Source organism: Coffea arabica, chromosome 4e (assembly GCF_036785885.1).
Source record: "Coffea arabica cultivar ET-39 chromosome 4e, Coffea Arabica ET-39 HiFi, whole genome shotgun sequence".
In the NCBI taxonomy this organism is placed as follows: domain Eukaryota; kingdom Viridiplantae; phylum Streptophyta; class Magnoliopsida; order Gentianales; family Rubiaceae; genus Coffea; species Coffea arabica.
This window is the reverse complement of record NC_092317.1, coordinates 1048897-1060592: the sequence shown is the minus strand read 5'-3', so window position 1 is coordinate 1060592 and position 11696 is coordinate 1048897. Positions and strand designations below refer to the sequence as shown.

The following is an 11696-nucleotide window of genomic DNA, read 5'->3' as shown; positions in this document are numbered from 1 at the left end:
GGGCGGGGGTATACTCCCCTGCCTCCCGTCCCGTTTCTAAGCGGGGGGAAAATTTTTCCCCCTGTCCCCGCCCCACCCCTGCCCCAACCCCCTCCCCATTAGCCCCCCGCGGGGCGGGTGACCGCACCCACCCCGGTCACCTGCCCCCATTGCCATCCCTATGTATTAGACTTGGATTGATAGAGTGGTTCCTTTAAAAGCATAAAAGGAATTGTCGAATTTCTTTATAAGCACATGTTACCTGCATAACCACTAATAAGCATTAAAAACCACCAAGTTAATTTGAAAAATGTATTCAAAAAGCTACTAATGATTGAGATGATTTTTAAATAAAGGTTTTACACTAAATTCTTTCATATAAAAATAGTTATTTGTTTTGCCCTCAGCATTATTTCTACAGGTCAAAATTAGTTTAGAGCACTATATAAGATGAATTATTGAAAAGCTTCCGTCTTCTCCTTTCTTCATTCCTCGATCACATTCATTCACAGCCCTTTCTTCGCAGTCTTCTCCTCTGAGGACCAAAGTCACAGACTTCCTCGCCCCAGTCCAAATAAATATATAAAATTTGATTAAAAAGGAGAGACCATATACATTAAATAAATACAAAAAAACACCAGAAACCCTAGACTCTCTTCATTCATCTCCTCAAACCCTTATCGTTTCAAATCATTCTCACCAGAAAACAGAGTCTTTTTACAGGTAAGCCTTCACTAATTCGTTGCATTGGGTTCTATTCAATTTGTATTTGTCTTTTCGCATTGGTTTGGACAAAGAAATTCAAACATTAAACAGGAAGATTGATAAAGAAAAGAAAAGGTTAAAAGCCTTGGATTGAAATTCTTTGGGGACGAGTGATCAAAGGCTGAAGTTTTAGGGTTTAGGGTTTAGCGTTTCTAAAGACTCTTAATGGATGATCTCGAGAAAGCAATATTAATTAGTTTTGACGAATCTGGAAGCGTTGATTCTGGGCTAAAATCACAAGCTGTTGCCTTTTGTCAGCAAATTAAGGAGTCCCCCTCACTTTGTAGCATATGTATAGAGCGTTTGTGTTTTAGTAAACTAGTTCAAGTTCAGTTTTGGTGTTTGCAATGCCTGCACGGTGCCCTTCAGGTTCGATACTCATCAATGAGCCTTGAAGAGAAGTCTTTTATTCGAAAATCGGTGTTTTCCATGGCTTGTTATGAGACTATTGATGATAAGAACTCAGTTAGGGTTTTGGAGGGTCCAGCATTTATTAAGAATAAGCTTGCTCAGGTAGTTGTTAGTCTAATTTATTTCGAGTACCCCTTGATTTGGGCTTCAGTATTTATCGATTATTTGCCAAATCTTAGGAAAGGGCCAGTGGTTATTGATATGTTTTGTCGCGTTTTAAATGCACTGGATGATGAATTAATTAGTATGGACTATCCGCGTAGTTCGGATGAGGTGGCTGTTGCGGGGCGTATCAAGGATGCCATGAGGCAGCAGTGTATACCGCAGATTGTTAGGGTGTGGTATGACATTGTGTCAATGTACAGGGCTTCGGATCCTGACTTGTGTATTAGCGCTTTAGATTGTATTCGGAGATATGTTACTTGGATTGACATCGGGCTGATAGCAAATGATGCCTTTCTTCAATTGTTGTTTGAATTAATTCTGTCTAATGGATTGTCGGATCAAGTCCGTGGAGCTTCTGCCTCTTGTGTTATTGCAGTTGTTTCTAAGCGTATGGATCCAAAATCCAAGCTTAACCTTTTGCAGAGCTTACACATGAGTAGGGTTTTTGGTTTGGTAGCTACAGAGGATAATGACTCTGATTTGGTTTCTAGAGTTGCTTCTTTGCTGACCGGGTATGCCACTGAGGTCTTGGAATGTTCTAAGCGGTTGAACTCTGAGGATGGTAAGGGCATCTCAGTGGAGATTTTAAATGCGGTTATGCCTTCTGTTTTCTATGTAATGCAGAATTGTGAGGTAGATGCAACTTTCAGCATCCTGCAGTTTCTTTCTGGCTATGTTGGCACAATGAAGAACCTATCTTTGCTGACAAACGCTCAGCTTCTTCATGTGGGTCAGATGCTGGAAGTAATTCGTGTTCATATGTGTTTTGATCCTGTTTATCGTAATAATCTTGATATATGGGACAAAATTGGGAGGGAAGAGGAAGACAGGATGATGGAATTTAGAAAAGATCTACTTGTGCTGCTGCGTAGTATAGGACGTGTAGCACCTGATGTGACTCAGGTTTTTATTAGGAACTCAATTGCTGGTGCTGTTGCATCTCCTGACGAAAGAAATGTTGAAGAGGTAGAAGCTGCACTTTCACTGTTTTATGCTCTAGGTGAATCATTGACTGATGAGATGATCAGAACTGGAAGTGGTCTTTTGAGAGAACTGGTGCCGATGCTTTTATCTACAAGGTTTCCTTGCCATTCTAATCGGCTTGTCGCCCTTGTGTATTTGGAAACCATAACTAGGTATTTGAAGTTTGTTCAGGAAAATACACAGTATATACCTTTGGTGTTGGGTGCCTTTCTTGATGAAAGAGGCATACACCATCCAAATATAAATGTAGGTCGCAGGGCTAGTTACCTTTTCATGAGGGTTGTGAAATTGCTGAAAGCAAAACTTTTGCCCTACATCGAGACAATATTGCAGGTATTTCAAATTTGATAGTTCTCGAGCATCTGATCCTTATAGGTCATCTGCCATTCTTATTTGGCATTTGATGATTGAAAATCATGCTTCTCACCTTTATAAATCATTCTCATTTTTATTTGGTATTTATTTAATTTGCTTTCTGTAATAATTTTACACACATTACAGAGTCTGCAAGACAAAGTTGCTCAGTTTACGAGCATGGGCTTTGCATCCACAGAACACTCATCATGTGAAGATGGAAGTCACATTTTTGAGGTAAATTCTTTGTCTGATCTGCGCTAGAGATTTGTTACCTTAGTGACGGTTCATACTTCTTTTTCTGTTTGAAAAAGCTGTGTTTTGCCATTCTGATTTCTTTCCTCAACTCTTTGCAGGCAATCGGCTTATTAATCGGAATGGAAGAAGTACCATTGGGAAAGCAATCTGACTATCTTTCTGCTTTGCTCACTCCTCTTTGTCACCAGGTGAGGTTTTCACGTTGTTTTAAGGATGTTAATTATATAGTTCCCATGCTTTTTTGTTTTGTTCCTCACACATGTGCTCTACACAGACATTTGTTGGTCCAATCATAAACTTGATTTATTATGGCCTACATGGGTTTCAATGGGCAGAAAATTTCACAATGTTGCAGGGTCAAGGCTACACTAGTATTATAGAACAAAATGGGGTCAGAGCGACTGTGTTTTGCCCTTTATGGAAACTATAAATTAGTTCCCTATCTCGACTATTCTGTGTTATTTTTGTCTGGTATAAGATTGGCATGAAGCATCATTTCCTTTTTAAGACTTCAGTAACTGAAAGTGATGCATTTTGAGCAGGTAGAGGAGGCTCTCTTGAATGCTAAAGTTCGAAATGAAGAAGAATCTCCGACGAAGATTGCAATTATTCAACAGATAATTATGGCCATTAATGCCCTCAGCAAGGTATTCATTTATCATCTGAATTGTCTTTGTGGTTTGAATTTATGTGCTATTTGCATTTACCTTTTCTGCTTTTGAGTTAGTGTTTATGTATTTTACTGCTTCTTTCTGTTCCATCTTTTTCTGTGGGTCAGCAGTTACATTTTGACTTCAGTTTGTTGTTTCTTGGGTGGAACTTAGAAGCTGCTGCTTGCGAGATTCACTCCCCCCCCCCCACACACACACACACAAAAAACACAAAAACAAAATTCTTCTTGTGGTTTTATCTAACTTGCTTGCCATCCTAGGCTTCTTGCTAAGGTTCATCTTCATGATCTGCTAATGATTGAGGTTATATGCAATAGTTGGTCATTTGTGGTGTCTTTGGGTTTCAGGGCTTCAGCGAGCGTCTTGTAACTGCTAGTCGCCCTGGGATTGGCGCAATGTTCAAGCAGGTTTATTCTCTAAGTCAATTTTGAACCAATTTTTAACGCAAATAATCACTTTCTAATTATGATTCAGTTGTGCTTTTGAACCTTTTGTTATGCTCAACTTTTATAGTAGATATCTAAGAAGCTGATAGGCCAGTGTTTGATTGATGACCTTTATGTTTCTGTCTGCTCTACATCTATCTAGTGTACTTCTGTGTCTGCATACCTATGCCAAAAGTAAAAGCTTCTGTTTCCAGCTATCTAAAATTATTTAGCTAAAAAGTACTGATGGATTGTGGCTGTATGTTACCTGCTGGTCTGGGTCACCGATTGGTGAACAACCATTTTTAGTTCCTCCAGTTGGGGTTTTGCTGTTATTTGACTGTGCTTTGAATATGTTCATCTTTATCTTTCTTCCTTTTGTTCCTCCTGTTTTCTTATTTCTTTGGTGCACAAAATTTTCATTTTCTTAGGAGAAGTTTGTTCTTATTTCTTTTGGTACAAAAATTTTTCATTTTCATAGGAGAAGCTTGTCATTATAAATTTGCTTCTGCTTTAGTTAAGATTTGTAGTACAGTGAGCATTCTGATTATGCCCAACTCGGTGATGGTATTTATTGGTCGTGATAATGCAATCAAATTCTTTTGCATTTTGGCAGTAATGTGTTTGGTTTTCTTAACTGCACTGATTTTTTGTTGTATTTCTGTTTTCTTCAGACTTTGGATGTTCTTCTGCAAATTCTTGTTGTATTTCCAAAAACAGAGCCCCTGCGGAGCAAGGTTTGATTTGGAGCGCTTGCTTTATTGCTGAATTATATTTTCCTTTGCTAATCCAGCTCTTTGTCAGGTTACATCATTCATTCATCGCATGGTGGACACCTTAGGATCATCTGTATTCCCTTATCTTCCAAAGGCTTTGGAACAGTTGCTTGCTGAAAGCGAGGTATAGGATGCCTACTAAATTTCACCTGTTGAGACGTCAAAAAAGTTTGTGTTGCCACACTATTTTTGCTATGTTGATACATGAGTATTATGTTGTTACTTAATTGAATTGTGTGATACCTGATTGTGCTAATTTATCTTTGTGACTGAGTGGAATTGAATATGAAGCTGTAGCTATCAGACCCAAACTTAGCTTTCCTAATTGTAACATAATTATATGTGAATGGTGAATACTTCTTGCACTTGACATTCCCATAGTCCTTTTTTAGATTATTGCTGGAGAAATTTATCATTTGCCTCGTTGACAGTTGTGATGGCATTGATATTGTCCTCCTCGGGTCTTTCTGTGAAGTTTAGTATCTATGATACCGTTTTTTGTTTGTAGCATGACCAACTTTCATGATTCTCCTCATGCTTGCCTTGCAGCCAAAAGAACTTTTAGGCTTTATGCTTTTGCTGAATCAGCTCATATGCAAATTCAACACTGCAGTTGGGGACATAATGGATGAAGTTTACCCTGCTATTGCTGGTAGGGTGTTTAATATTCTTCCAAGGGAGCCCCTTTCATTAGGACCTGGTGGAAATAATGAGGTACTTGAACCTTTCAAAGTTTTTTGTGTCTTTTCTGGAGTATGATCAAATTCAGCCAGGGAGGTTTAGGGGTTTGGGGTTGGTGGTAGGTTACGTGTACTACACATTAAGAATAACTTATAGGGGCCAGATCAACTTTTTCATTTGTTAGATGTTTTTTTTTTGGGGGTGGGGGGGGGGGTGGGGGTGTGTGGATTTAACCTAGGGAACTGGGAAGAACAACTGCTGGAGATGAAGCTAATTGTTGCTTAATGACAAGATTTATTCATTCATTTAGAGTTTGCTCTGGCCTGGTATTAGAAATGGCCTGCAGTTAAATCAATATTGGGCTCCTCCCTTATTGGTATCAGCTTTGGATGTTTTAGTTGAAAGAGTGCTTAGTCAAGTACCCCCACTGTTATCTTCCCAAGTGCATTCAAGATGATAAGTTTCGCTTTTGAATGTCCAGGAAATCCGTGAATTACAGGAGCTTCAGCGAACATTTTATACATTGCTTCACGTGATTGCTACACATGATCTATCATCAGTGTTCCTTTCCCCTAAAAGTAGGGTCTATCTGGACCCAATGATGCAATTGCTATTATCTACCTCGTGTGGCCACAAGGATATCCTTGTCAGAAAGGTTTGTGCTGATTAAACCGTCAATTTGAAGGTCTGTTTTCCTCCAAGATATGCTTACTTGGTTGCATTTCCTCTTATTCAGGCATGTGTGCAAATATTTATCAGACTAATTAAAGATTGGAGTGCCAGACCATATGGTGAAGAAAAGGTAACATTGCCCTGAAAGTATTATTGCAGCCTTTAGAATTATTTTCTTGTGCTGAGGTACAATTCTTTTGTAGGTACCTGGTTTCAAGAAGTTTGTAATTGAGGCATTTGCAATAAACTGTTGTTTGTACAGTGTGCTTGACAAATCCTTTGAGTTCCGTGATGCAAATACTGTAAGTTAATGCACTTGAAATGGAAGTATTGTTTTGACCAGCACAATTATGTTTGTATTGCATATGGATATGGTGTAAGCTGCGGTCATTAACATTCTTGCTTTCATATTACTAGACTTTAGTGTTTTTTGGATTTCTTTAGATGTTTTTTCTAACACTTAAGATCTACAATGTTTATCTCACTCACAGTCACCCCTGAAAAGGACAAGTAAATGCATAGCTTCCTTTTGGATACTATATAAAGAATTTTATGGCTTATCCACCAAACCTTGTCTTTTTCTTCTTCTGCTTCTTAATGATGAGATGCTGTAATGTGGAAGAATTTACATTTTCTCAGGAAATAAATTTGCTCAATAGAAGCTTTCTATTATTATAATGATCTCTTACCAACTTGAAGCTCTTTACTTCGTTCCTTTGGCAGCTTATTCTTTTTGGTGAGATAGTATTGGCTCAGAAGGTTATGTATGAGAAATATGGCAATGATTTCCTTGTCCATTTTGTATCAAAAGGGTTCCCAGCTGCCCATTGCCCTCAAGATTTGGCTCAGCAGTATTGTCAAAAGTTGCAGGTATAAAATCACAGGATTATTAGCTTAATTTGGTCAGGGATTTGCTAGTCCCATGGGGCCTTCTGGTTCTGTAGCAAATGTAGATTGAGGTCGCTTGTGGACTAAATGACAAGCAAGTGAATAGGAACTGAACCTCAATGCAGTCTCGTGGATTTATTCAGCTTCGAAATTTTCTGCAGATGGATTTGTAGTTAAAATAAAATATTGACACAGATATCAAATTAGTTCCATAAATGGGGTAACCTCATGTTATATCTATAGAGCATTTGTGGTCTTTAGTGTTTTGGGCTGGTTCTTAGTTAAGCTACAAGCAGCTTATTTGAAATTGGAAAAAGCTGATTTGCTGTTTCTGTTATCCTTGGTAGTATAATTTCAACTTTCTCCTTGCTCATCCTTTTTTTTTTTTTGGGTCAGGGTAATGACATCAAGGCTCTGAAATCATTTTACCAGACAGTGATTGAGAATTTGAGAGTCCAACATAATGGCAGCTTGGTCTTTAGATAACATTGCCATCAAATTACAAATCTATCGGCGTATCCTCACTACACGCTTCCTATTGTTGGATGCAGTACTTCTGGTCCAAGATAACCGACCAGAGGTACATGATGATTTTGCATCCTTGCTGCAGTTTTACTAATGTTGATTTGCACTGGAGCCTTATTCTCCCCTTTCTATTGACTTGTTTGTGTCAATGCATATTGCAGGGTTCTTTTGTTGTAAATATGATTTGTTTGCCGTTCATAAAACGCGAGGTACGAGCTCTTGAGAATTTGGTCTAATAACATACCTAATGGAGTATGAGTTTGTGCCTCCTTCAAAGTGGCTAATAAATTTTTGTTGCATATGGTAAATAGGTGTAAATTTTGAGGAGAGAGAGAGAAACGTTATTATTGCTTCCCAGTGCTGAGTGTATGAAGCAACAGTCAGCAGCAGTATTTTGTTTGTGCATCAGTTTTGACAGTTCCCTGATAAGATCGAGAGACTTGCCCCGGGTGTTTACATCTGAAGGATTTTTGCAGCTGCTCTAAGATGTAAAAGAAACTAAATTGTGGTATAGAAAGAGAAATTTTTTGTTGTTGTTTTTTTTTTTTTGGAGCATTGGGGAGGGATGTTAAGGGATTCACATTTGTTGGTCAATGGATTAGCCTCCGACTTTTGGATTTGCAGGTGATTCTCACAGTACATATTTGAGATGTCTATTGGCGTGTTCGGTTGCTCTTTCTGCCTTGAGTTAGTATAAGATCTATTTCATCATGGCATGTAGCATGCCCAGATGCATTTTTTATTTTATAAAATGAAATTAGTTAGCCTGGGTCTAAATGATGTATTTGATGAGAAAAATGCATTTATTCTTCATGCCAAAGTTGATCCTGGCAAAAACAGTTTGAAATGGTTACCCAACTTCTCAAGGGAGGGGAAGAAATATTCACTGGTGGGAGTAGGAATTGTTTTCTGCGAAAGGTTTGCAGCGTAGCGTGTACAAAACAACCCATTAATGGATATTTGCCGAACTGCGGTTGTGTTTCCTGCGAAAACTATTTGTTGGCCCCACCTGAAAAATGGACTCCCAAGGATGTATCCTTGAATTTTATTCAAGGGATAATTTCAGAAACCTCCCCTGAGGTTTCTGACACTTTCACTGACATCCCCTGAGGTTCTCAAAATTTCACTTACCTCCCTTGCTTTTGATTTTGTGGTAACAATCCAGTCCAAATCAGATTAAAATATTATTTTCATGTGTGAGAAGGTATTTTTATTCCATAGCTACCCTTTGCAGAAGTTGTATTAGTAGAAGATTCAAAGAAGAATAAATGATTTGGACTAATTAGTAAAGTTGAGGGGGGGTAAGTGCAATACAAAAAATTGCATGCACCAGATGTGCCATGCAACAGTTATTTGGCAGATTTTGCAACGGCTAGCTGCAAATTGCAACGGCCAGAAGGTTTGCTGTTTCAGTAGCAATAGCATATAAAGCAAAGCAACTTAACTACCTCTGAGGTTTCAAGCTATTAACATTCTTTGCTACTAATTTGGAGTGATAACAAGTGCATTTGCTGTACTACAATTAGAGCTCTGAGTAAAAAGTTTTAGCTGCAACCATGGCCTCTTCAAGCCATAGGGGAGAATCATGGAATTCACCTACATCTTTCTCCATTAAAAACAGGTTTTGCCGCTGTAATCGCAAAACAACCGTAATGATATCAGAGAGTGAAAGGAATCCAGACAAGTTGTATTTCTATTGAGAAATTTCCAACTTTGTGATGAATTTTAAAAAAATTCTACAAAAGGGGTGATTTTGGGTTTAATTTCCGTCAGGGGGGTCTTCGCATTTGTGAATTTCACAAATGCGAGCTTACAAGAGCTCGCATTCGTGGAATGCGAGCTCTGGTTATTGAGCTCGCATTCCACGAATGCGAGCTCTTCTCAATTTTTTTTTTTCCTTTTTTAAGAGCTAGGGAATTATTTCTAGGAAGCAAATGCGAGCTCTTATCTTTTTTATTTTGGTATTTTTTGAGAGGTAGGGAATTATTTGCAGAAAGCTTCTAATTTTTGTTTTAAAAAATGTTGCAAATATTTAAAATTTTGCAAATAGCTCGCATTTGTTAAATTTGACCTGCAAAAATTGTATTTAACTTTTTTGTTAGATTTCGCATTTATAAGTATGACTTGTAGAAAATTAGATTCAAATTTAGATGTATTAGGGTTTTAAAAATATTATATAAGTGATAAAAATTTTATAAATTGTAAAAATAAAATCAAACTGCTTGGATAATTAAATGTTATATTTGCATAAGAAATAATACAATAATCATAATAATGATAATACAATAATATTGGTGTAATAAAACTGCCATTAATTTAAATATTTACTTATAATGCCCAAAGAGCCTAATTACCAATTTTTTCTTCTCGCGCTCAAATATAACATTAACCCGCATGCGAGCTAACCTTGAAATAGAAAAAACACAGAATCCCGCTTGCGGGTTTCAGGAGTATTCGGATATTCTCATATGCACCTATGCAAATCGAACCAACCGGATATCTTATCCGTATCCCATTTTTTTAAATAAAAATCTTATAAATTTGAAAAATAAAATCAAATTTAGATGTATTAGGGTTTTAAAAATATTATATAAGTGATAAAAATTTTATAAATTGTAAAAATAAAATCAAATTTAAATAATTAAATGTTATATTTGCATAAGAAATAATACAATAATCATAATAATGATAATACAATAATATTGGTGTAATAAAACTGCCATTAATTTAAATATTTACTTATAATGCCCAAAGAGCCTAATTACCAATTTTTTCTTCTCGCGCTCAAATATAACATTAACCCGCATGCGAGCTAACCTTGAAATAGAAAAAACACATAATCCCGCTTGCGGGTTTCAACGTTATTCTGCGCTTCGTGTGTTTGCTTTTGTTTTGCTTTTGTCTTTTTTTTTCGAAATGGAGGGTTGGCGGTGGAGCTTAGTACGAGAGCTCACTGAACTCTAATAGGTTTCTAATTAGGTTTCTAATAAAGACTTCGTTCGATATGTGATATTTCAGCCGAACTTCGAATCCATGGCACTTATTACGCGCTTAAGCCACCTGTCCACATTAGCAATCAAATGGCTTGATATCAAGAATTCCACAAAGGTAAATTACCTAATAACCTTGCAAAATAGGCTATCCATCTTCCTTGAGTTCATATAAAAACATTATCCTAAATACCAAAAAGGACAAGCTTGAATTCCCAATCCCACCTGTGTACAAAAATTGTTCTTATTTGATTGAACTTCTTGTCTTGTAACAAATGACTCCACAGACATTTTCTTGCAAAGTACGTAATTTGAAGTCAGGCGTGTAATCTTGCATGACAAGAATAGGTACGTAAAGAATAAGAAAATTCATTATGTAACTTAAACATAAACGGTAGTAATTAACCCCAACTACTTGGGATATATCTGTAATTTTGGCTCTGATGACGTCAGAAAAGGGGCCCAATTTTTTATCAAGGGAGGTAAGTGAAATTTTGAGAACCTCAGGGGATGTCAGTGAAAGTGTCAGAAACCTCAGGGGAGGTTTCTGAAATTATCCCTTTATTCAAACATGCTCTGCTTAGACCTGGGGTTTTCTCCAAGGGAAAAGCAACGGTTGATTTGGATGAAGGAAGAAATATCACCTATGATTTTCAAATTTGGTTGAAGACAAATATTGGAGGACAAGGTGGTGAGAGAATACGAGTTGCAAGAAGGATTTGCTAACCTCCAAAAAAAAAAAAAAAAGAAACAAAATGTTGCCAGAAAGGTGGTGAAAAACGGACTAGAGGCTGTGATTTATATAATTTAGTGAGTTGTTGTACACATTTAGATTTGTGATGTACAACTACATATTGTATTGAATATAAACTAATAAATGTTTCATTCATACACGTCATTTTTTTTCATGAGTACAATAATGTAATATATAGTTATACACTAAATAGTATAAAAAAGTATATGAAACCCGACCGCACTGACTCATTTCTCGTAAAAAATGTTGTTAATGTCCTATAGATGAGAAAGATTAAAAATAGACATGGTGGCCGGTGGGCGGTGCATAGGGGTGTTTCGCGAATCGAGCCGCTCGCTAGCGGCTCGAATACGAGTTCGAGCTAATTAAGTCGATCTCGATCTCAAAAATATTAAGCT

General features: G+C 37.2%; 1 protein-coding gene across 1 annotated transcript; it reads left to right on the top strand.

Annotated features, from left to right (window-relative positions):
* Positions 1-590: 590 nt before the first annotated feature.
* Positions 591-8228, top strand: LOC113742868 (exportin-T-like). The gene is made up of 15 exons (XM_027270879.2): positions 591-2637; positions 2806-2895; positions 3015-3104; positions 3459-3563; positions 3935-3994; positions 4687-4749; positions 4817-4912; positions 5338-5502; positions 5951-6124; positions 6206-6271; positions 6345-6443; positions 6865-7011; positions 7426-7609; positions 7716-7763; positions 7866-8228. Exons 1-13 carry the CDS (start codon positions 910-912, stop codon positions 7513-7515), a joined length of 2973 nt encoding a protein of 990 aa, XP_027126680.1. The 5' UTR covers positions 591-909; the 3' UTR covers positions 7516-7609; positions 7716-7763; positions 7866-8228.
* Positions 8229-11696: the final 3468 nt, after the last annotated feature.